This window comes from Taudactylus pleione, unplaced genomic scaffold, assembly GCF_031769625.1.
Source record: "Taudactylus pleione unplaced genomic scaffold, aTauple2 ptg000019l, whole genome shotgun sequence".
Lineage (NCBI taxonomy): Eukaryota > Metazoa > Chordata > Amphibia > Anura > Myobatrachidae > Taudactylus > Taudactylus pleione.
The window spans coordinates 24034929-24056075 of record NW_028284421.1 but is presented as its reverse complement, the minus strand read 5'-3'; the positions used below and the strand labels follow the sequence as shown (position 1 = coordinate 24056075).

General features: G+C 43.6%; 1 protein-coding gene across 1 annotated transcript in view; it reads right to left on the bottom strand.

Moving 5' to 3' along the window:
- CPLX3 (complexin 3) overlaps positions 1–3068 on the bottom strand; it is a 36791-nt gene extending 33723 nt beyond the window's left edge. Inside the window, exon 1 of the mRNA XM_088443755.1 lies at positions 2320–3068. Coding sequence (XP_088299881.1) covers positions 2320–2483 — 164 coding nt within the window. The 5' untranslated portion in view covers positions 2484–3068. The remainder of the gene's footprint in view (positions 1–2319) is intronic.
- Positions 3069–21147: the final 18079 nt, after the last annotated feature.

The following is a 21147-nucleotide window of genomic DNA, read 5'->3' as shown; positions in this document are numbered from 1 at the left end:
AGGCTGTCAGACCTTGGCACACTAGAGATTTGGACATATTGTTATTGATCATCGCCTGTCTTTATTGTATTAGTAGGTATATGACTGAACTTTGCTTGTTTAATCATTTTAATCCTTCTAAGTCAATAGTCAGTGGTAAATAAACTCACAGACTTTAAAACACAATAATGTGCATTATTTCTATCCTGTGTGGTACATTATTATTTAATCTGTACCATTATTTCATACAGCATTCAGCTGTGGTGTGCTAATATCTGCAGGTGTGTTATATGTAGGTCAGCATTCTATACATAGACTTGCCAGCGAAATATACTGTTGAGCAATAAAATGGAGCTTTTAAATGCCTGACAATATATTTCTCTGTATTTTATTATGATATTATTCTTTTATTACAGCTTAGTGTATTACTGGGCTCCAAACAATATAATGATTAGTACAGCATAACATAAGAAACATAATGATGTGTTGTTAATGTTATTTCTCCTATGACTTTAAGAGTTTGTGTATGGCTTTATGTAATTCATTGGGTACTCTAATGACTGTCACTACACCCAGTGTTTTACTAAACTGTTCTACCTCTTAGGGCAGGATTTACCACCCTGCTCAGGAAAACACTGGATTAAAGTAGCATTTTTCACAGGGCAGCATAGAAGGATTTTTTTTTTTCTGTAATATGTGTAAAATAGACTTTATTTGTAGCAAACAGACCTACCCACTCTGTAGTAGAGTGTATATAGTGAGTCCTTTCTCTATGCTGACCCTCTATATGCACCCCAAAACGAACATCATTGGTAGCACAAGCATATTCTATTCTACTCTGTTGAAATCCGATAAAGTCGGCAGGATGACGTAGTGGTGTCTAGCCATAGACAATCTACCGAAGATGACAGGAGCGTTAAGACAATTAAGTGCTATTAACACTTTGGTAGTGAGTTTATATAGAAATGGTTAAACATAGGGATTACCTTTATACATATGATACTACAACCCCTAAAGAAAAAATCCACAAAGAGTTAACCTTTAATGACAGCTAGCTCTTTGTTCATTGGTTCCTTCATTTAATACATATGTGCACTATTTAGTATTTATTACAATAGAATTACCCATACTTACCTGTCACTGTATTATACTGCTGTTACTACAATATCATTAATGTCAGTAATGGAATGTTGTGGGCTTTAATCATTAATTAAGCAAATTAATTTTTTTGTGCATGACATTTAACCCGTGTTAGTGGATGTTGTGGTAGAAAGACATATTTGTTCCACTTTGTAGACTGCATGACTAAATGCTTTCCCTTGTTATCATTCATGTAACTATACATGTCCCTACATACAGCGCACATGTACTGGTGCTGTTGTTATATGCTCATCTTAGGTAAATTAATACTAATACTAGATTTATTTATAAACAAGTACCTGATTGGGTCATGATTTTGCTTGGATGAGGTTAATGCAACAGCACTATGAGCAGTAGTGTAAGTAAGAGGGAAGATGTTCCGTATGAGGCAGATAATCAGGAAATAAGGAGTCATAACAAGGCAAATACTCAGTAGCAAAACACTGCCCCCACCCCCATCTCCCTGGGGTGGCATTCAGGAGCATCTTGCAGGATTGACACCTGGCACCCGTTTCCAGAAAATATCAAGTGTCCATTTAGAGTTATATTCTATAGCAAATTGCTTATGGAGGGACCCAGAAAACTGCTGGTAGTTGGCCCTATCTTCTCTGGCTATGCAACTATGTACCCTTTGTGTTATGTTGTACACTGTCATTAGTTTGTTCAGTATTAGCCATTAACTCTGCACACAGAATGTGCAGGTCTGAAATGGATTAAAATTAAAATGACACATCCCCACTTATCTAATGAACAATTAAATATATACTTTATACAGAACACAATTCAGAGCATTAAGTGTTACCATTTACTCTATGTATTCCATTTTGTCAGCAGGGTGTTCTGACATGGAAATTAAATTAACATAAATTATGGTAATTTCAACTATAGAAAACAAGTAGCAAATGTCATGGAAATCTGACATTGAATTATGAGTATATTGGGGAACTAGCAGGGGATCGGAATGAGACAACCTGCAACTTGACTGACTGAAAGCATTTAAGTTTCTGTTTATAATAACCCCCTGTAGTTATTTGGTTTAGTGACCCCTCCAGTTCCGCATTCTGATACATTTAGCTATAGGACTTGTGCCTGGTAATGCTGGAAGAATACATTTTTACCCTTTCCTGAATATGTGCAATTTTTTTCTGGTCCACTTTTACATTCATTACTGCTCAGACGTCTCAAACAAGAAACACTTACTTCTCTTCTAGAAGTTGCTTCTGATACTCTTCATATTCCTCCCTTGTCATTCCTTGGGCTTCAGCTGCTGTTTTCTCTCCTTCCCCCTTCTCTTCTCTGCCCCCCAGACCTCCTGTGAGGTTCTTCAATTGTCCCCCCACCATAGTCTTCACCATAAAAGCCATGATCGTGCAGCACACGGGGTTCAGGCTTCAGTGACTTTTCTGTACAGAGTTAAATTTGTGAAAGATAAAAGTCTGCTCTTAAATGATGTTATAATGGGACTGAAGGCGTACAGCTCCAATTTACTTCGTCACAATCCCTACAAGACCCTACACTTCAGTAAACAGCTGCAAATGTACCCTGGTTTGCTCAGCACACACGTAGTGCAGGTTCACACTGACGGTCAGTTTAATGAGTTGAATGCATGCCCTCAGACATGCTGTGCCAAGATCCTTATATCCAGCAGATGAGCCTACAAGTGAGGATATTCCAAGAGGTCTCCGGATTGCAGCCTCTGACGTATGAAGAGTGTCACTGCTTGGTCTTAGATTCAGCACCACCGCACTGAACAGCTCCCAAGCCTGCGCTGTCCCTGGTCTTCTCAGACTTTGGGGAGAGGGAGGGAGTCAGACTCCCCAGTCCCGAGTCACAGCTAGCAAAGGAACTCAAAACACAATCAGCCCCTTCTGTTCAGTCTGGCTTACAGCATCACAGCCATTGGCTCTAGTAAAGTCACTTAGCCTTTCCAATCTGTTCATATAGCTCAGCTGGGCGATCCCACGTTTATGAAATAACAGACACACATCTATTCCCACTAGCTTCCGACCCTTCAAATCCTATTATTCTCTGCCTCCGAAACCCCCTCTTATTCTAAAGATAGCCTAACTTGTTTACACTTATGTAGTCACAAAGCCAAACTCCCCACCTGCTAGATGTCCCTGGCCGCCCCCCTCCCCTTCTGCCAACAAAGAGGTTAATACCTCCAGTGTGATGTAGAGGTGAGATGCCCTAAATGAAATGCCATCACACCTATGGTAACGCCACCTCTGCTGGGTTATTAGAGTGAAACATAGCAAGAACCTTCACATGATGATGATACAATTAACACCCTGAGCTTTATCTACAAATGTGTCACAGATACATCAGTAAAGCTGTTGAGGTGCTTGGGAGTATCCATATAGAAGCATTAAATCAAAGTTAACAGCAATAAGATCAGCTTGTTCCAAGAGTTAAGGAAATAAATGAAATAATTGATGATACTCATAGTACATATATATTCTATGCTACTAATAGAACTGTCACTCAGTTGTATAGAAATCCCACTGTTTGATTCTTTCCCTTGCACTGACTGTTTAAATATATTGTTTTGTTTGTGTGTTTTATTGCAATATTGACTTACAACACTACTGCCGCTTTGTGGTGCCACATACATAATGATAATAATAATTAATATTAATAATAATAAGTGAAAATAAGTAAATAGGTGCAGTGTCCCAGAAGGTAATTCATGAAACACAACAGTGGAAAAATACAATGCAAATGTCCTTCTATTATTTAATGTGAATACATTTGTGCATGTGCTAGATTTCTGAGGGATCACATGGATTAGTTTACCAGTATAGTGGTGTTCAGAGGGTTAAAGACGTGTGTCAAATGATTTGAGAAATATGGCAGATCAAGGGTGTTTCTCATTAAGTGCAGGCTAGTCACTTGAGCCTCCTATTTCTGCATTAAGGACCTAATTCGCAGGACGTAAATGCAATTTACAGAGCAAGGGTGAGTTATAGGCAACACTGAGTCTCAGGTGACATATGTAAAAGAGGACATTTCATGGACCTCTTCAACTTTCAGTAGCATAGCAGTGTCTGTCCTGGATACAGTAAATCTCAGTGTTCCAGGCAAGGGTCTGTTGTACTGGATAAAACAGGTCTCCCATACCTCATAATACACTGTTACTGTCATGAAGGAGAGTTGATATGTAATCGATGGAAGGAATGTAATATACTTTATTGGCTAACGCAGGGAGAGAGGACATGGCAGGCTGCTTCCAGTTCAGGGCAATAATTAGTTTAGCTGCGTTACATGTGTATACAAAAAATGTATTGCATATTTTAAAGACCCCACACAGTGGTTTACAAAGCAGGACATGTAGTGGGTCCTTAGGTGGTGTAATATTGATCATTCTACCTGTCAAGGTCAGGACCATATCCTAGGATTCTGAGATGTACGAACATTCCAACCATATGTGTAAGAAGGTACCTTTGTGTCCACATTGTAGCCAACAAAGGTCAGATGTCAATGGGTATATTGAAAGTTATTTTGTAGGGACCAAGTACCATTGAGAACAGATCATATTTGCATATTCCATCCTCCAGACAGATCCCTAGATCCTTCTGCTAGGCAAGTTCAATTGGTTCCAATTCATCAGTGACCGTGGTGGCTGAAGGTGCCCATACATGGTGCGATGCACCGTGTACGGCGACTGCTGATCCGTCCAGCAGACAGATCGTGCTGTCACCACTGGCAAACATGCGGCGCCCGCAGACCGCACGATATGCCGGCTCCCCCCTCCTTCATCTGAATGGAATCGTACATCGCATCCCAGATCAGATGACCATGCAGGAAGACCTGGGGATGCGATTTACGATCCCGCGGGAGCGTGCAGCACGATATCATGTACGATATCATGCCCATACACGGCACGATATAGCACCTATATCGTGCCGATCCGTCGGATCAGCATGTATATCGTGCCGAATATAGGGGCCTTAACATGGAATAAAGAATTGAAATAACACCCCTGTGACCCGGGTCATAAGTGCATAAGCGTTCAAAAGGATTGAGTGGTGAATGGACAAAACTGGAAACTTGTAAGTACTCAAAGTGTAGTCTGGCTGGTAAACCAAATTTCTAACACAGTAAAAGGGTATTCATAAATGGGGGCTCGTAGTTGATATCAATCCACCCTGATTCGCACGATAAGCAAACATACCTCGATTGCCCAAAACAAAGGGTGGAAAGGCGCCATAAGCTACCATTCAGTGTTGTGGAATCGATGTCCTTTATTGTATGATCTTAAAGGGGCGCTGATTACTAATCTGGGGACAAGAGAGAAAGGATTGTCTGTCCGTGTTTTGTGTGTTAGTCGCATTATTGTGTATGCGACTAGTCGCAAAATAGCGTCATTTTTATGTCCGTGGTTTTGTGCATCAGTCGCATTATTGTGTATGCGACTAGGCGCACAATAGCGTATACGTGTTTCTGGTATTGCTGCCACGTGTTCAAACAAAAGAGTTAAGATTACATTGTTGTATTGATAGCGTGATTACATTGTTTAAGTCTCTTAATCATACTGCCATATCTGAGAAAAAGTTAAAATTCTTTTCTGTGCAGAAAAGGTGCATGATAGACGTATATGTATGGTGAGAATAGGGGTACTGTGTGTACCCTATTTACTGGGGTTACTGAGTGTTCCCTGGACCTAGGAGTACTGTGTGTTTCCTGGGGTTACTCAAAGAGGGATTTTCTTTTTTTACAGGGTACTGTGTGTTCCCGTGGGTTAGGAGGTACTTTGTGTTCCCTATCCTGAAGGCAGGATATTGTATAGGCGGCATTCTGCTGCTTGTTGCATAGGTTAACTGTAACGATTAGTTGTACACAGCAGGTGAAGTTGGCGGACGCGGCTTATGAAATTTCGTCCGCCGGTCCACATACTAGCAAAAAGTGCTTATTGTTTTCCCAGATGGGTGCCAGGCTGTTGCTGGGTAGGCTGGATGATGCGCTGCTTGTGGAAGAGCTGACAGGGTCGGCACGGCATATAATGCATACTAAGTACGGAGCGTATGCAACTGCGCACTGTAGTGTATGGATTAAGATAAAGAGAAAGTGTGCAAAACCTTTTCCGAAGATTGGCAGTTTTGATGAGGAAATATTGAACAATGTTAGAGATAGCATCTGTGTGGTGAAATCTCTGAAAAATATAACGATTGCTTGAAACTGTGGAAGCATGAGGGAAACATCTGGCATAGCGGTGTGCGCATGGCGAAAAATAGCATTGCGTGCACACAACGTACAATAGCTTTGTGTGCGCGTCACAAGGGAATGCGTATGCACGGCATGGCAGCATTGCCAGAAGTAGCGCAGGCGCACCTCCACCGCCCTTTGCGGTGGGAGGTGGAGATACAGCCCATACCAAAAATGATAAAAATGTAACAAGTAACTTGTACTCGCTCCTGAGTAATTATAAGGAAAATGTTCATGAAACAGATGATGAACCTGTTGTAATGTCAGCCATTTCTCATGCAGTGCAAATGTTAAATGTTCCTTCACAGCAGGTACAGGAAGTGCCCTCACCAACGGTAGTAGCAGAAGTGCTACCACCCGGAGAAATCGTAGTGGAAACTGGTGTAAATAATATCATACGTAGCAGTAAAAGACTGAACCCCCCAAGTACCAAGGTCAAAGGTAACAGTGTGGTAGGCATGCATCCAGTCCAGACAATAACAGCTCCCAATGGGAATCCGGACGCACGTGGTGTAGTGCCTACAAAGGAGGTAGCAATGCATTGTCCATGGACGAGACTGGGGTTACATTCCATAATGACAGATTTCCCTAACTCTAGAGAAGAGTTAGCAAAGTGCCAGAGATTTATAAAAGATTTAGGTAATGCTCACGAGCCAACCAACAAAGATTGGCGAGTGGTATTACGGGCATGTCTTCCACACAATACTGATGTGAAAATGTTTGTCACGGCTTGTGTGTTAGATGGAGATAGTCCCTTAACTGACGAAAGAAATCAGGATAACATAACCCGCATAATCACCCAATTGGCCATATATTTTCCAGTGGTAGTTAACTGGAGTAAAATTTTTACAATTAAACAGAAGGAGAGTGAGTCTGCAGAATATTATTTCACCAGAGCGCTGCAGACTATTACCCAGTACACTAGGATAGAGGACATAAAAGATAGCACACACCACAGGGAAATGGTCATCACGGTACTTAAGGATGGTCTTAAAGACAATCTAAAGACCAGGGTTCAGACCTCACATCCTGGGTGGAGGGGAATTACGGTAGACACCCTCAGGGAAACTGCTATCGAACATGACAAGAACACCCTCAGGAAGCATGAAACACAGAGTGAGAACCTAATGGCTGTTCGAATTCCAGCTCTTGAAACAATGCATCTACAGCCACCAGACACCTACTCACCTGCGCAGCTACAAGTTCTCCATAAACATCATCCTGAGCAGTCACAATTTACACAGCCATACCACACATATCACAATCGGCAACAAGACACATATCAACATACCTTGCCTCAGAACACATTCCACATACCACAACCCCCATATCCACAGCCCCAGCCATCATCTTTCTACACTCCCCAATCCACACAACAACAACCTTTCAAACCATACTCGCCACGAAAGTGTTATAACTGCAACCATAGGGGACACTTAATCAAGGACTGTAAAGCGAAGAAACAGGGACCATTTAACCAGGGAATTCCAAACCATCCCCAGAATGCAGGAAACTTTCAGCAATCACCTGCTCACATAGTTGCAATAACTGCTTTATTGGAGCAGGACAATCTGCTCTCTGGATCAGGTCACACCTGTAGTCTACAGCCAGTCAGGTTAACTGGGAGTACTAGGGAAGAACCTGTAATGACGGTTGATGTAGCTGGTATTAAACATACTTTTCTTGTAGACACGGGGGCGACCAGATCAGTGTTAAAATTTCCATCCAATTTACAGGTGACCTGCAAGACAGTACCAGCAATGGGTGTAACAGGTAAAGTTCAGCATTATCCTTTAACCAAATCTGCAGAGGTTACTATCGGGCCATTGCATACCAGGCATTTCTTTCTCCTGGCAGCGGCAGCTACTAATAATCTTCTGGGAAGGGATTTGTTGTGTAAAATGGGATGTGTCATTTATTGTACCCCTGATTGTATATTTTTAGATATCCCTGAGAGAGTTGTGCACGAGGTAAGGGATATATTGGACACTCCACATCTACCATTCTAGAGTAAAGTCCATCACAGTTAAAGGAGATGTTATCTCAAATACCGGGTTCCCTTTGGACCAAAGATGGACAGGACACTGGATTAATGGCAAATGAATGATCAACTTAAAGGTGGGAAGACAGGCTCCAAAAATTCCTCAGTACCCTTTAAAACCAGAGGTGGAGTTAGGGGTGTATCCCATAATTAAGAGATTGCTCCAGCAGGGGATTTTAGTCCGTACAGCTAGTGTAGCCAATAGTCCCAAATTTCCGGTGAAGAAGAGTGGTGGGAGGGGTTATAGGCTATTACAGGACCTTAGAGGGATTAATGAGGTAGTTGAGAGCCAATTCCCTGTAGTGCCGAATCCAGCTGTCATTCTCATGCAGATGCCACCAAATGCAACCCATTTTACTGTCATTGACCTTCTGTTCTGCCTTCTTCTCCGTCCCTCTTCATCCTGACTGTCAGTATTTATTTGCCTTCACATACAAGGGGGTACAATACACATTGACACAGTTGCCCCACGGCTTCATAGACAGCCCCAGTATCTTCTCCCAGGCCTTACACAACTGTTTACAATCTTTTTAACCTGCCAATGGATCTGTTCTAATACAATATGTAGACAATTTATTTTTGTGTTCTGATTCGTTTGTCATGTTTAAATGATACTAAACTACTGTTGCTTCATCTCTCACAAACAGGACACAAGGTTGCTAAGGACAAATTACAGCCATGCCAGACCAGGGTTAAATATTTGGAACACTGCCTAACCCAGGGATTACGACATCTGACTGCTGACAGAATACAGGCCATACAGACCATGACACTGCCGCAGAACCAACAGCAAATCTGTACCTTCTTGAGCATGTGTGGATACTGCAGATCATGGATCCCAGGTTTTTCTATTTTGGCTTTATCATTGCAGGACTTAGTTTCTTCCTCAAAACCCGACCGTGTCACACACACTGAGGAAACAGAGCAGGCTTTCCTTAACCTTAAGGACAGTCTGACAAGAGCATCTGCATTGGGAATACCAGATTACGAAAAACCTTTTGATTTATACTGTATGGAAGCTAATGGTTGCGCAGCAGGTGTCTTCACACAAAAATATGGTGATGCCAGTAGACCTGTAGCATACTACAGTGCACAATTGGACACTGTGGCAAGATCACTCCCAACGTGTTTAAGAAATGTAGCAGCGACTGCTCTATTGGTCAGTAAGAGTGGGGATGTAGTATTAGGCCATGATATGATTGTTTATACATCCCATGCTGTATCTGCTTTACTGAATTCTGCCCAAACCAGACATGTTTCCTCAGCTAGGTTCAGCTAGGTTTCCTCAGCTAGGTTCAGCTAGCTCAGCTAGGAACTAGCTCTAATAGCACCTGCAAATATCACCATTAAACGGTGCAGTACGTTAAACCCAGCAACGTATTTACCATATGTGCCTCAGGATGCACAAAGGGTGCAAGGTGAGTTCTGCAGATATATTGATGCACATGATTGTATGGAATATTTGAATCAGACATTTACTGCAAGACCTGACATACGTGATACACCTTTAGAAAATGTAGATGTAACATTTTACACGGATGGGAGTTGTCATAGACAAACTGACACTGGAGAGTTATGTACAGGTTATGCTGTTGTAAATGACGAGGACATTATAGAAGCCGAACCCCTTGGTCCACCTCACTCGGCCCAAGTGGCTGAACTGGTGGCATTAAGGAGAGTGTGTGAACTGGCAGATGGAAAGTCAGCTAATATCTACACTGACTCCAGGTATGCCCTCGGGGTTGTGCATGATTTTGGAGCTCTTTGGCGTCTGAGAAATTTTATGGCAGCAGCAGGCACACCAGTAGCACACTCATACCACATAAAAGGACTGTTGATAGCAATTCAAAAACCAAAGGCAGTAGCCGTCATTAAGTGTAAAGCCCATACATGTGAGGACGATCCGGTGTCACTGGGCAATAACAGGGCAGACAACTCTGCAAAATGGGCAGCAGGTTTAAGTGTGAACATGCCAATTAATCAAATGAGGATGTTTCAAACAATTGAGATGCAAAATTTGTGTTCCATTCAGGAAAAGGCAGTCTGGAGATCCAAGGGCTGTGGGCAAGAGTCCTCTGGACTCTGGAGAGATGGACAAGGTAAGCCGGTGACACCCAAGGCATACTACCCAAGCTTGGCTGAGGCAGTGCACGGTCTGACTCACCTGGGTTGAGGGCGTATTGGTGTGCAGCAGGTTTCTCTTCCCAAGCTAAAAAGAGGACAATATCCTGCTTGATATGCTTGAGGAAGAATGTTGGAAAAACAATACCAACCAAGTCATCTCACATCCTTCCGACAAACGGGCCTTTTCAGGTAATATAAATTGATTTCATCCAATTACCACCCTGCAGGAATCTTAAGTATGTATTAGTTTGTACAGAAGTGTTTTCTAATTGGGTAGAGGCATATCCAGCTGCCACTAATACTGCTGTGTTTACTGCTAAAAAGATTGTTCAGGAATTTGAATGCGGTACGGTATCCCTAGAATCATAGAAAGTGATAGGGGTACTCATTTCACTGGAGATGCCTTCCAGAACATGTGTAAGTTGATGGGTATTAATAGTAGACTTCACACCCCTTACCGACCGCAAGCCAGCACCAAGGTGTAGAGGATGAACGGTACTATTAAAAATAAACTGAGTAAGATCATGGCAGAAACTGGACTAGGATGGCCAGAAGCCTTACCGCTAGTCCTTCATAGCATCAGGACAACTCCTAGACCCCCTCTGTCCCCCTTTGAGATACTGTTTGGGAGACAACCCCATTTGATTATAAGTCCACAGGAAGATCTGAAGAGTAACAATGAGGTTACTGTAAGGTATCTTATAACAATGAGTAAACAGTTGAAGCAGCAGCAGCAGAAATTGAAATTGTTGTCACCTGATATGCCAGAAACAAACTGTCATGATGTTGAACCTGGAGAATTTATGATCAGAAATTTCTTACTTTCAGGTTGTCTGGCAGATCGGTGGGAAGGTCCATGTCAAGTGTTGCTGACAAGTATGACATCCTTGAAAGTGGCAGAGAGATACCTGGGTCCATTCCACTCACTGCAGAAAGGTCAGCTATCCAGTGGAGATACAAGGCGAAGTCGAGGCAGAAAACGTGGACCTGTCGATTGCGAGCTTGTTCCGGGAGAGTTAAAGACTGCAGTGAGATACCCGAGCTAGGGAAATTTATAGCCCATTATTCCAGCAATGGAATGGCGGGCTGTGGTTGCGTTCCTATTTTCTTCCAGAGTTCTCATCATCCTTGTTTGGTTCGGGATGTCCTGTTTCTGTAATGGTGGGCAGATGATGGAGGGAGAGGTCGTTGATGATATCGATGGAGTGGAGTCGGAAGAAGGAGCAAATCAGTTACAAGGGTGGTATCTGACCAAACAAAGAGATCTGTTAACCTGGAAACTCGGAGACAGTGGGAAGGTTTATCGTCTGAGGAATATTGTATTTGTGAGTTTTGTGGGTCCCTAGTTGATGAGAGATGCACCCAACGGTGCCAACCTAAGTATAACCAGAATTGGGGTGGGTATCCTTTAGAGGATTATCATACCATGGTGGGCAAAGTTTTAAACCAGACTGACTGTTGGGTGTGCTCTCATGTGCCTCAGGGACAACATAACGTAAGTTTAGTGCCATTTCCATTAAATGTCTCTGAGGTCTTAGAATTGCAACAAGGGAAGATGCTGGATGGAAAATTTCTTATGTCCAAATCACCTCATTTTAAACTCCACCAGTACCAAGTAGCTGATCACTTTTGTGTTTGAACATCACCAACTTCAACAAACCAGGAATTTGGGAGGTGCTGGGAATAATCAGACGATGACCTTCTCACTAAGAGCTGATAATGAACCTATACATTTTTTACTTTTACGCACAATTAGATTAAGTGGGAGACACTTCCGGTATCAGTATACATGTAGTGACAACGAAGAAATGGTTGGTAGGGTACCAGAAGGGTACTGTGCCAGGGTTATACAACCAGAAATGTGTTTTATTCAGATGGGAGAACCTGAGAGAGAATCATTTGCTAGGGAAATGTGTTTAATGATTATGATGCATTCTATTCCTTATGTTCTCCCCGATGATGTGTATTTTATATGTGGAAGGAAAGCGTATAAGTGGCTCTCTCCGAGTTCAGAAGGTTTATGTTACCTGGGAAGGGTACTCCCAGAGGTTATGACCCTTACACATGGTGAAATGCTTGGTATTCATAAAAACACAACATCACCATACCTTCATACACAGTATGAACACAGAGACAAAGAAATATGATACCTGGTGATGTGCATACAGCCACGCAGTTGATTAGCGAAACAACTGACTTCCAAATTTTGGTAGCATTAGATCCCACCAGGATCGCTTGGGGTACTTTAAATTTTAGATACATCCAAGACCTTGCTAAATTAATAGATGATATCACCGAGATGTATGATGACACGTTTAGGTACACAGGTAAGGAGTTACAGTCCTACAAGAAAGAACTTGTGCAACATAGATTAGTATTAAATTATTTAACAGCTGTCACTGGAGGGTACTGTGACCTTAGCCACCCAATTTGGTGTAAAGTGTTGCACGTACATCACAAATAATACTAGTGACCCCAAGGAGGTGATAGACCGGAAAATGGATGAAATTCTGCAGCTGAAATGGGAATTTCGGAAGAACCATGATGCTTCAGTGGCTGAAGTAGAGGAAAAGGTAGAAGAGTTCTCTTGGTTTAACCCTGTAAAATGGTTCTCTGGTCTAGGAGAGTGGGTCCAGGAAATGGTTGCTAGTGTAGGTAAACTTCTGATCCTCATATTGGTTGTCATCTTAGTAATTGGTGGAAAATGTAATGCTAAGGTAAACCGAGAGAATGAAATTATGATGGTGGTTAGTAGTAATAATATGTATACTGAGGTAAATGAAGAACTGCATTACAATCCTGAACTAGAGTGTACCATTAGATGATGTACAGATTTAACCATGTATGAAATGTATTATTAAATGTTATTCAAAACATCCTAAATAATGTAAGTCCCTATCAGCTTCAAGACTTCCTTTATAGGTTAGATGCATCCCCACATCTTTCCCATGATCTTCCAAGATCCGATGTGATGCTATATGAACCTATATGAACTGTCCAATGACCTGCATCATACCAGAATGTCCACGAGCAAGACCCAATGGAAATTCGTTATCTAGTTTCTTTGTTCTGGGAGGGTATATAGCTTGCATGCTGGTCCTAGTCGACAGCCATTCTTTCTTGGATGACCACAGATTCTGGACTGATGACTGTTTGCTGGGACCAGTGCGCACGCGTATGTATTGGGCTGTATCGTATTTAGTATTTTATTGCCTTTGTGCTAATTGTGCTAGATGAAAGCGTGTAACTTTCTTTCATTACAATAAGAACTTTTGTGCGTTGGAAACACAATTATTGTCTGGACAGCGATTATTTCTCTCTAGCGATAAAAGGGTATTCATACAGATAAGCATGTTTTAATTTAGCTCTGGTAAAAGCACACCTTTACTTTTATTGCACTTTTGCATATTACCATTACTGATTATGTAAATACTGCATCAAGTAGGTGCATTGCTCCTACCTCACAGATCATACACACCAGGATTACAACTGGAAATTGGCTGCCACTTTTAAATTTGGAGAGGTGCCTACATCCTTATTTCAAGAGAGTATTTCATCAAATGAACTTAACACTAAAACCACCTGTCTAATATAGTGTAGAAACCCCTGTGCCGCCAAAACAGCTCTGACCCATCGAGGTGTAAACTCCACAAGACCTCTGAAGATGTCCTGTGGTATCTGGCACCAAGATGTTAACAGCAGATAGTTAGCAGCAAGGTTAAGTCTCCATGGCTCAGACTTGTTTTTCCAGTACATCCCACAGATGCTTGATCGGTTGGCGTTTCACTCCGGGCGTTTCCCGCTGTTATAAAGCATGGGCACCGCCATCATGGGTGTAATCACATGACCCGCTCTGCCAACCAGCTATCTGCATTTACAGCATCAAATTTAAACCAGCAACTGCTGATCACTCTTTGTCAGAACACCTTCTCTCCCTAGAGATCAGTACTCTGGCTTCTGGATCCATTTTCATCCTGCATATGTTCCAGTTATCGGTCTTGAGTATCGCTAACAGCATCCTGCGCTTGTTCCAGTTATCAGTTTCCAGTACTGCTAAAAGCATTCTACTGTACATCAGTTCCAATTACCAGCTTGAGTATATGCTAACAGCAATCTACACCTGTTTCAGCTACCTAATCAGTATTGCTTTAGCACTCAGGGTCTGATTCAGAGCCGCTCGTAAGCGGCCGCTCGTTCGCTCCGAGCGATGTTCGCACATCTGTGCATGCGTATGGGTTGTAATGCGCATGCGCCAACCAGTCAGTGCGGTCGGAAATCGTGTGTTCGCAAAATAGCGAGTGCCTGCTAATTTGAGTGACAGGATGAGGCGTTTGTGGGTGGTAACAGGGGAAGGTGCTTGAAAACGGGGAGTGGTGATCCGAACGCAGACTTGCCAAACGGTCAAAACGGGCGTTTTAAGGGTGTGCATAATTAACAAAGCAGCGTCATCGGCCACGTCACTTGGTTGTCTCTTAGCCTGAACTGTTCGCATGATTGCGGTAGGAAAATCCAACCACAAGCACTGCGAGCAGTTCAGACGCCATTCGATGTACTCGATTAATCTAGTAAATAGCGGAGATGACGTGTGATGCGAACGGCAAAGGGGCGTCTTTACAAAGTAGCGAGTGCATGTTTCGATCGCTCGCTCAGACATAGAGGCGTCAACAGACCGCAAAGAGCGAGCGCTCAATTTAAATAGCCGGACCCTTTTTCTGAACGAGTGAGCGCAAATAGCGTCCGGCTCTGAATCAGGCCCTCAGTTCAAACATCACCTGCAGCCTGCTTCTATTGTGCATAGCACGCAGTTCCAACATCAACTGCAATGTGCATCCATTGTGCATAGCATTCAGTTCCAATAGCTCCTGCAGCCTATCTCCATTGTGTTACAGCATCCAATTCCAACATTTCCATAGCCTGATCCAAATTGTGCTACTGGCTCCTGTCTCCAGTGTATCTTCACAGTCTGTTCCAGATTTCTCACACACTATTGCCAACTCAGGGTATCATGGAACCATCGTCTGTCATGTATCCTGCTGCATAAGTCTCTGCATGAGGAGAAGCATAACCTAATGTTTAACTCTCCAGCACCTATGGCTGCTCCTAGGGGTCCCGTCCTGAATAAACAAAACTCCATTGACGTGACTATGACAAGCTGCTGAAAAGAAAATTGTGTCATAGAATCTGTCACCAAGCAATGGTAACTACCTTGATCAGGGGCATTTTAAGAGAGGAGAGGACCTCCTCTATGGCAGAGCAGGTGCCAGAATCTACAGCACATGCGCAGGTCTCTGGGAAAATTGTGCCTGCACCTTATTCCTGGGGACATCTTTACTATGCATGTGCAAGTCACCGGGAAGATTGCGGCCGCCATTTTTAAAAAAAATTATAACTGCTAAACTCACATAATTTGGCTTTTTTTGTTCCTACAGTGTTACTAACTTCAATAACATTAATTTCCAGTAAATTTTGACCACATCACAGCTCACAATATTGTTTTCATGCAGTTTAAGCCAAAAGCTTGCACCGAGCTAGCTAGCTGACTAAGCTAAGCGACAGCAGTGGGCGGCACAAACACATGACAGTTCAACTTCCAACATGGCACATCTAGGAAACAGAGTGGCACTGCAGTGACAGACAGGATGGCAGTTTACTAAACTATACAACCCCATATTAGAAACCAAGAATGATTTAATTAATCAAGAACTAGATCAGATGCCTGAGGGAGATGGAGTATATATGTAGTTGAAGGCAGGGAAAGAAAGGATTGATTGGTTTGTAAATTTTATTTAATTTTTGGAATCTGAAGCAAATTTATGAGGGAGAAGGATGGGTAGTATGGCCAACGGGTCAGCCTCCTAAATTATTTTTTTTTTGCGTAAGATTGGCTGATTTGGAGTTTCCAGCTCTGCAGTGCGACAATTAATTTTCTTGACTTCTTGTCAACCCTTGTGAGGAATCCTTGGCTATTAACATTGTTTTCTTTTCTGGTTTAAAAGTGGGCGGCACAAACACATGGCAGTTCAACTTAAAACATGGCGCATCTCGGAAAGAGAAAGAATGACAGTGCAGTCATCGGAGAGGAACACACAGGAAGACCAACAATTTTAAGGGACGTATATTTAATAACATTTGCTTTCTAGCGCCCTTTTCCATTGTGTATTTGTAGAGTATTTTGTTTTTGGATGCGGTGATATCCAAATGGAATTGGGACTCCTATTTTGGCTGCTGTGCGCAGACTTTTGTAAATCCTCTGTTATTGTGTTTATTGAGATACACAAAACACATCGCAACCATTGGATGCACATATGATAGCAGCTAGAAGAAGTAATTTTGTCAAAGACAGCGCAGCACGGGCTACTTTGAATATTGTGAGCTACGGTGTGTAGCCAACATGAGAGATTCTGACCCCAGCATGTACTATGTTTCATGCCCACTGGTTAGTGAACTAGTGTGTGGTACAGACCAACTGCAAAACAAATGAGCAATGCGTGGCAGGGTATATTGTAGCATGGTATTGCACATAGCAAAATGGATGGGTTTTGAAAAAGGAACATTATGGGTTTACTGTCATGTGTGTAGTGCAGTGCCGTAACTATGGTAGTGCAACCTGTGCCATGACACAGGGCACCACAGGGCAGGGGGTGCTGTTTGGGCCTGTCAGTTTTCACATTTATTATCATTCTCACTTGTAGCTTCCTCTTCTTTTATCCCCAGCATCTCCTGGCCTCCACTATCTCTTTCCTGGACCTTCCCCGTGAGGCCATGACCCTTTTTTGGGTGCACTTATTATGGTGTAATGTATAACTTTAAGGAGGTGCTTTGAATGGTATAAGGGGAATCATTGTGGGCCTGATTCAGAGATGTACACAAAGCCGATATTTACGCCGATCGGGAGATTGTTTTCCATTGCACATGCTTGGAAGCTGTACTGCGCATGCGCAGTGATTGTTTTGCGAGACTGCTCGCGCAGATTATTCAATCGCAAAGTGAGTGACAGGTAATCAGCATCTGGAGGAGGTAATGGGGGATTAGCTAGGTAAACGCAGGAGTGTCTGACCATTTAATTACCGTTTCATGGGCGTACATAAATTAGCCATTGCATTCTCCTTCACAGCATGAGAGCTCTCTGAATGTCAGGAATGAAGCTGTGTTTGAGACAGGTCAGACTTGCCACATGTGCTGTATGGCTGCCCGATCTGCGTCAATGTTACTGATGTCTATGCCGGAGCGCGACTTCAAAGAGATATGAGAAGGCAGCAGTGGGTGTCCCTATGCTCAGATAAGCTTTGGAACAGCATATTTTGGCTATTGCGAACCATACGTAATCGCAGCCACAATTGCAGTAGCGTAAATCTCTGAATCAGCCCCTGTGTATGCAGTGCCAAATTAATGTCCACATGGGCCTGGAGCTGAAATGATTATGATGGGCCTATCCGTGATTATGATGGGCCTATCTGACGATCTGCGATTACATCTAATTAATGTCTGCCCGGTCAGACTCGACAATAGATTTACTGACCAGAAGGACTATGGCTGCCTTGTATGTAACTCAGCAACACCCCCTTCTCTGGTTGCGCAGCATGGCGTGATTATGTCATGCCCGGTGCCGCACACCCGCTCGCTGCCTTCTTGTGCTTCAGTGCCGTGCTGTGCTAGTGATGAGAGATGAGGAGTTGCATGCAAACACTCCTCTTAGGATGCCCACATGGTTATTATAAGTCAAGGTGAGCAGTGATTACCCACCTGTCAGGATGCTTGTCACAAATGTTGCAGCCTTGGGGGAGGGAGGAAGGAGGAGGATGGGGGGTGCATTATATAAATACATAATACATGCGGGTAATTACCACTCAGTGTATACGTCCACACTGTGTGGCAGGGCAATGTATAATCCAGTGTCCTAATAATAGCACCAGTGTCCCAAAAAATTCCAGACCGCTGCTCTCCTTGAAAATCCCTAATCCCATGAGTGAAATATCTATTACAGAAAGACAAAGGGGGTGCTCCGTAGTGCTTAAAAGTTTTAATTCACAAACACATCTAAAAACAATGTGTCTGAGGTATGGTGTACTCGGTATACAATCGGGAAGCCGGCTACCTTAATACCGGCAGCCGGCTTCCCGACTGTCATATCCCGGCGAGGGTGAAATGCCGGGCATCTATATCTAAACGCCTGTCATTTCCCCAACACCGGGAGACAGGCGCCCGGCATCCCAATAGAAGGGATGCCGGGCGCTGCGAGTGGACTGCCGCTGGGGGGGTGAGGGTTAGGTTTAGGGCACCCGGGGGGGGACTTAGGGTTAGGCACCCCCCTGGGGGACTTAGGTATAGGCAGCGGGGAAGGGGGGATTAGGGTTAGGCACAGGGAGGGAGGTTAGGGTTAGGCACCCCTAATGAGGGTTAGGTTAGTAGATACTTACCTTAGGACGATCAGGATTTCCAGCGCTGTCGGGCTTCCGCTGCCGGGCTCTGCTGGTTTGTCGGGCTGCCGCTGCTGGAATTCGAACTCCCGTCCATGCAGCAGCCGGGATATCATACAGATTCCATGTACTCGTACCAAAATTCAGTGTTGGCTGATTACCATATGGTTTAAAAGGTTATACTCCACCGACAAGCTGATTATACTCCACCATCACTGGTTTTCAACTTTTCCCACGAGAACACGCCCCTTTCTTTTTTCAGCTCGTGACTTTGGCATGCGCAAAGGACCTCTTCCAGAGGCGCTCGTAAAATGCGAGCGCTCGCTCTGAATGAGGGCGGCCGCATCTATTTTCCGGGCCGGCCTCCTGTCCGCTCGCTAGGCTGTGGGTGACCGCCAACAGCTTTAGTGAGCGGCCAGGTTGATGGTCGCGATGGTAAAGACCATCACGACCATCAGGGCTTGCGATGGGTCTCGTCTTCCGCAAGCCCCAGTGAGCTTTTGGCTCTATTAGAGACGGAAGCTCACCACTGACATCACGAGTGATGTCCGTCGGGCCGCCCCCAAATGGCAGGTGTTCCGTCGGGAACGCCTCAGTTTGGCAAGCCACCCCCCGCCTACAAACGGTGTGAGCTGTCGATCACCACCGACAGCCGCCCCTTTTGTAGTAAGCCCAGGAGCGAGAGAATTTCTCTCTCGCTCCGGGGCTTGCACACGCGCGGTGCGGCCACTGCACATGCGCAGGGCCTCTACATTGACCCGCTTGCGAGCGGGTCTGAATGAGACCCAAAGTCTAACAAGGGGCGCTGACATCTATCTTTGCTTACCAAAAAAATAAGGCTCGGGCCGGCCGTGCACAAGGTTGAAGGTAGGCGCCAGCTATGCCCTCCTTGGAAATACACACACCCACAGTACAGGCCACACTCCTATGTATACCACACCTACACCGCACTGATCACGACCCCACATCACCAGTCACAATACTGCGGCACTTGTCACACCCCCTGCAGTGGCACACAATAAGCCCATCATAACTTTCAGCTCCAGGCCCATGTGGACATTAATCTGGCACTGACTGCAGTCAGTGAATCCTGTGTGGGCCTATTTTTAATGGGAGGCCTGGAGCTGGAGCTCCACCCGCCCCATTGTTAATCCGGCCCTGTGTGTATGGATTTGAGACAGAGGGATGAGAAATGTATAATTTACCTCCATAAGAGGATGTGACTTGTATAATGAAGTTCATATGGGAGCTATACATCTATAATATATATCAGACTTGTAATGGTGTAAAGGAAATTAGCATAATGGAAATGAGCATGCCAATTAATGTTAATGTTCTCCTTTGATAACCCCGGGACAAAGATTTTTTTACAGTTTGCCCCTGGAGATACTGTAGAGGAGACACAATAAAGGCAGATACGTAAGTACAGCAAGGAAATGTAAATCTGGGCCTGTTTGTGGAGACAGCTGTTGCTTTATTCACACCAGGAACACCTGTCTGCAATGTTTTATTTCCATTTATAATGATTATATTGTTATCTATTTTATGGTTCTACATTATACCAAGTAGCAATATAGTCAGCAACATAGGTGAATAACAGTAACAAAAACTCCATAAGCTCTTACCATTTTCCAAAGTATATTGTTCTGTGTCTACATTGTATTTACTGTGCAGGCATTATATGATTATTATGTGTATAGAAAGTATTTAAATAAATTCATATGAAGTGGCGTGTACTGCATTTGTTACACACGAAGATGTGGGTATACTCTGTGTAAGTGCAGTTCCCGCAGGGTTGCTCTAATTTGGCGTAGTGTCTGTCAGGACCAAGCTGCTATTTTCAGATTGTGTGCCGGGAGATTCCCATCTGCGTGAACTTACTCACTGGAGCGTAACATTCAGTGTTCTGTCCTTAGCAGCCACACACTCTGTACAGCAGCAGCACTAAGTCAGTGTCGACAGTTGTGTGTTGCAACATGTCCTACCTTCTGCTTATTAATAATTCCATTATACATACAGTTATTCATGGCACTATCCAGAGCCAGCCTTAACCAAATTGGTGCCCTAGGCAAGATTTTGGCTGGTGCCCCCTAGCAGATAATCCCACCACACTACACTTTACAGACACTCTCCCCCACCTCTTCATGCATGATACTTAGTTTTCACTTACCTCTTAGGTGCTGCTCCCTTTTCTTTCTTCCTCTTTCTTCCGTTAGGAGTCTGGCAGAGGACACATAAGTG